Genomic DNA, 4,566 nt, shown 5'->3' with positions numbered 1-4,566 from the left:
TCTCAGGTGGGCTCCCTGCTTTTGGTTCCTGTCTTTGCCACCCCTTCATTACTTATTCCCATACTCAAAAACCTTCAATGACCTTCTCTGTCTCAAGGATTTAGGACAAACTTCTCAAAGTTGGCGTCTAAAGCCCTGGCCAATCAAATTCCATTTCACTTTTGCAGATTTCCACCCAAATCGGCCTTCCTCAGGATGCTGTTCCAGGCTGGCGCACACTTCCTCTTCAGCCTCCTAGAATCCTTGACTCGGGTCCTATCTTCCTAGGAAAATTTTCCAATCTTAATGATTATGTTCTCTCCCTTCTAAAATGACTTTTAAGTACCTGTAAATTTGCCATGGCGCCCCAGTTATTTGAAGGTCGAAGATTGTCTTAGAGTTTTTGTAAATATTCCTAGCACTGGCGTGTAGGGGTGTAATCAAAGTTGGCTTGAGCCTAGATGTAATAGGAAAGAAATGAAAATCTAAGGAGATTAAGTGGAAAACCTGAGGACAGATAAAAGGCTCCAAATGAGAAGTGAAGGTCAGACTGAGCCTAGCAAAGAAGCTACAAAGTCAGGCTTTCTCCAGCCCAGTGTAGAAACTGCTCTGACTTCCAGACAAATGATCTGCTCTATAAAAATAGCCCAGAGAAAAGATGGGCATTTTATCAGGCTGACATCACTTGATACTCTCCTTAAAAACTATCCAAGTTCCCTCTGCTCAGGTCTTATGTTCAATGAGTAACCAATAAAACTCTAACTAGATTACAAGGACCCTATCAGGTTGTGGAGAAAAATGTGGCTCAGGATCAGCTTTCCCCATCTCTATGTCCCCAGATTGATCAACTAAGCTCCCTGCCTCAGTTTCCCCATTTGTAAAATAGGGGAGTAGGCTATTCTTCAGGATTGGGACTTTGTGATTAAGGATATGATCATAAATAAAAAGGTTCACTTAATACTATTCCAACTTAGCAGGCCCAAAGTCCCAGTTGGAGAATGCAGGTCATGTGCCCTCCCACTTTCAATAGGGTGTGACTGGTTAGACAGATTACCCCTGGGGCCTTCCACCTGATCTCCCACACAAGCCCCTTCCCACTCCACCCAGTTTCCAAGCAGGGGCCAAGGTGACTTTATACTAAAGCTCAGATGTGATCTCACTAACAAAGGGGGGTTCCTTGGCACCTGCAGGGTCACCCAAGCTTCTCACCCAGCTCTTCCCATCTTGGCTGAGCAGGGCCTTCACTGTTCCTCCCTCATGACTTGGCCTAAGCCCTGCCATAGCCAAAGTTACCCATATCCAGTCCCTAGGCCCAGCATCCACAGTAGCTTCAACTTTAGGGCTAAGCTGGATAATCAAAGTTTTTTGACAATCTGGAGATTTCAAAGATATACAAGATTTAGCCAGTTGCAGCCTTTACAAAATGGTCCAGACCCACATCCTGAGTTGGGGTACCCTTACATATTCAAAAGTCCTGCCAATACTATCCTCCACACCTCCAGTGCCCCATTCCCACTCCATCTTGTCCATTGCAGCACAAATTTCCAAGATGGCACGCTTTCCTTTCCATCCACTTTCCTACAGTGACTTAATTTTCCTTTAAAAACACATTAAAACCTGAGGCTCTCTTCCAGAGCACCACCTGGTCTAATTCAGTTTCATCCTGGCCATGTGGTCTCTGAACTTGTGTCCCAAAATTCTTTCCCAAAACGAGGTAACTTCCATTTTCAGCATCAATCATGATCATTATCAACCCAGAACATTAGCAAGTCAAGGGCAGAAACTTCCTTTGACTTAATGAAGGGAAAAGGAAACTCAAGGGAGACAAAACTCGCTCTGAGAATTTCAACGTTTCTTTCCGCTTACCGTTTCCTGCTGGCAAAAAGATAAATTTGCCCAAGCACAAGAGGCAACTAGCCCGCACAGATTAACAAAGGTCACATCTGAATTTATTAAGTCTGTTAAAATGAAAAGAATGAACCAACTGAGAGCATTCAGGAAAAGTATATTCACAAGTGTTTAATTGCTGAATTAAGTCTATGATCACATCATTGAGCAGATGTACCAATGGTACACCTTTACAGCTGAGTCAAGACTACTATTCACATCCTACAGAACATGTCTGCACACCTTAAGTTCAATGGGACTTAAAAGTGACTGCTAAGGGACAAGTGAGATTAAAAGAAGGTCCATCCTTTTGGTTGAACCCGTCTGTGCTTCCTCAGTCCCAACTCAAAAATGGCTCACACTGAGAGGTTCTTTACTAGGGTCAAAAAAAATGCAAAACACTAAAATACTTTTCAACAATTTAAAGGCAGGACTTAAATCATTCTAAGAGGCCGTTTGTGGATGGAAAATAAAGCAATTAAGTTGGACACATCGGGAGCACTTTTCCCAAAGGATAAAGCTGCGACCCCGGCCCCCCACCCCAGGTGTACAAGTCAAAGCCACATGAAGCTACTGAACAGCTTCCCCGTTGTTTCAGAGACAAAGTTGCTCGATGGAACCTTTTAAAGAACAGAACAGTGTGATAGGTTGGTTGTGGCTGTGATGATGACCACTCCTTTATTAGGACTGAACAAAATTCTAAAACAACCATTCATGATCAAAATTCTCCAGTAGATGAAACCAATTTAAATAGGGTTGTTGCGGCGCGTGTAAAAAAAGAAAAGAAACATCGGGGCGACATCTCCTTCTGGCAATAAATAAGGCAGCGGACAACTGTTACTCATTGGTGCTCTTCTTGAGGTAGGCTATCAAGTCTTCCCTCTCCCCCTTCTTCTTGATGCCGGCGAAGATCATCTTTGTGCCCGGGATGTACTTCTTGGGGTTTTCCAGGTACTCCATCAGGGTGTCGTCTCCCCAGATGATGCCTGCAGGGGGGAAGGCGTTAGTGGGAGGGGGTCCCGGGGGCAGGGGACGCGACCCCGGCCCCTGCTCCCCCACCCCCGACCCCGACCCCGACCCCGGACCGAGGCCGCCCTCACCTTTGTTCTTGTTGGCGTCTGTGTAGGTGAAGCCGGGGGCCTGGCCGGTCTTGCGGCCGAAGAGCCCGTGCAGGTTGGGCCCGGTCTTGTGCTTGCCGCCCTTCTCCACCGTGTGGCACTGGGCGCACTTCTGCACGAAGATCTTCTTGCCCTTCTCCACGTCCCCCATGGTGAAACCTGCAACAAACGCTGCCGTGAGGTTAAGGGTCACGGGGGCTTGCGGGACGCATCCTCCGCGGCAGAGGGGCTGCCTGAGGTCACGCGGGGGTCAGGGCCGCCACCCCGCCCCGCCGCGGCGCGGACCTCTGCGAACGCCCCGCGCATGGCCGGAGACCCACGGGGTGCAGCGGGGGGTCTCCACTGCCCCCAGATTACTGGCAGACTCTGAGGCGGTCTCAAGCCCACTGCCCCCAGGAGAACCCGGCCTGGGCCAGGGAGTTAGTCCCGAACTTCTTCCCCGCGCCTCCGGGACTCAGTTTCTCCTCCCGTAAAACCCGCCTCGGGGTCCCACAGAACTGCGGACCGGGGCCGGGTCACTTCCGGGCAATGGCCGTGACCTTGGCGAACCCTGCGCGGCCCTCGAGGCTCCGTTTCCCTCTCCCCGAGGCCGGGCAGAGAAGGCTGCCCCTCCCGGGGCTCCGCAGCGGGGAGTCACCCGGCCCCCTCCAGCCCTCCGAAGGTCACGTCCGCGGAGGGGCGCAACCGAGGCTCCGTTTCCCTGTCCCCCCACGCGGCCCCGGGTCCCAGGCGCTCGGCCAGGCCCGGCCTTCTCCCGCTGCCCCGGGCCCCGCCGCGCGCACGTCCGGCTCCGGGCCCCGCCCCCGCGCTCTGCTCACCGGCTCGATCCGCAAAACTACGCGCTCGCTCCCTCACTCCCGACCGCCGGTCAGACCCGCGTTTCCTCTGCCCAAGGACACGCCGTACCCGCTACTATGTAACCGGCATCGGTGCAACCGAACACGCCGATCCCGCCCTCCGGGCGACGTCACGGGGAGCCGGCCAATCCGAGACTCCGACAGGCCCGGCGCGTGACCCGGCTGCGGCGCGGCCCCACTAACAAGGTAGGCTGTGCGGGCCCCCCCCCCCCTCCGCGACTTCCCTTAGCCGGTAGTGACGTCATGACGTACGACCGGACATCTCGCGACTGTAGCGAGGGCGGGCTTTGCGCACGCGCGTTCTCCGCCCGCCGAAGCCTGGGCCGGACCTCTGCTTCTCTTTGCTTGGGAGCACGGGGTAAAAGCCGGGCTGGTAGGCTGCGCGTGCGCCTTAGCTAAGCGGCCCGCCGCAGGTGGGGAAGGTGCGCCCGCCTTCTCTGTATTCTCCGGATCCCGGAGCTTCGCGCCGGAGACCCGAACCCTCCGGGTCAGAGCCGGCCGTAAAGTGGCCCCTCCGCGCCCGGGGAGGCGCGGGATGTTCTCCAGATACTTAATTACCGGCAATGGTTATTATTCACCGGAACCTGCGGGGCTGACGGGGCGTCTGCCTCTGCCCCTCCCCCTGACATTGAGGTGCCCTTGGGGCTCCGCCCCGTCACCCCTCCCCCCGGGGGCGGGGCCAGGGGCTCCCCGAGGCCCCGCGCCGGGGGAGGGGCCTCTCAATG

The 4,566-nt window shown here is 54.1% G+C and overlaps 1 protein-coding gene across 1 annotated transcript; it reads right to left on the bottom strand.

Annotated features, from left to right (window-relative positions):
• Positions 1-1,911: 1,911 nt before the first annotated feature.
• LOC111721251 (cytochrome c) lies at positions 1,912-3,949 on the bottom strand. Its single transcript, XM_031940566.1, has 3 exons — positions 3,803-3,949; positions 2,967-3,143; positions 1,912-2,852 (listed from the first exon to the last, which is right to left on the bottom strand). Exons 2-3 carry the CDS (start codon positions 3,133-3,135, stop codon positions 2,704-2,706), a joined length of 318 nt encoding a protein of 105 aa, XP_031796426.1. The 5' UTR covers positions 3,136-3,143; positions 3,803-3,949; the 3' UTR covers positions 1,912-2,703.
• Positions 3,950-4,566: the final 617 nt, after the last annotated feature.

This window comes from Sarcophilus harrisii, chromosome 5 (genome assembly GCF_902635505.1).
Source record: "Sarcophilus harrisii chromosome 5, mSarHar1.11, whole genome shotgun sequence".
In the NCBI taxonomy this organism is placed as follows: domain Eukaryota; kingdom Metazoa; phylum Chordata; class Mammalia; order Dasyuromorphia; family Dasyuridae; genus Sarcophilus; species Sarcophilus harrisii.
Note: the sequence above shows the minus strand (reverse complement) of the source record. Positions and strands in the feature narration are given on the sequence as shown.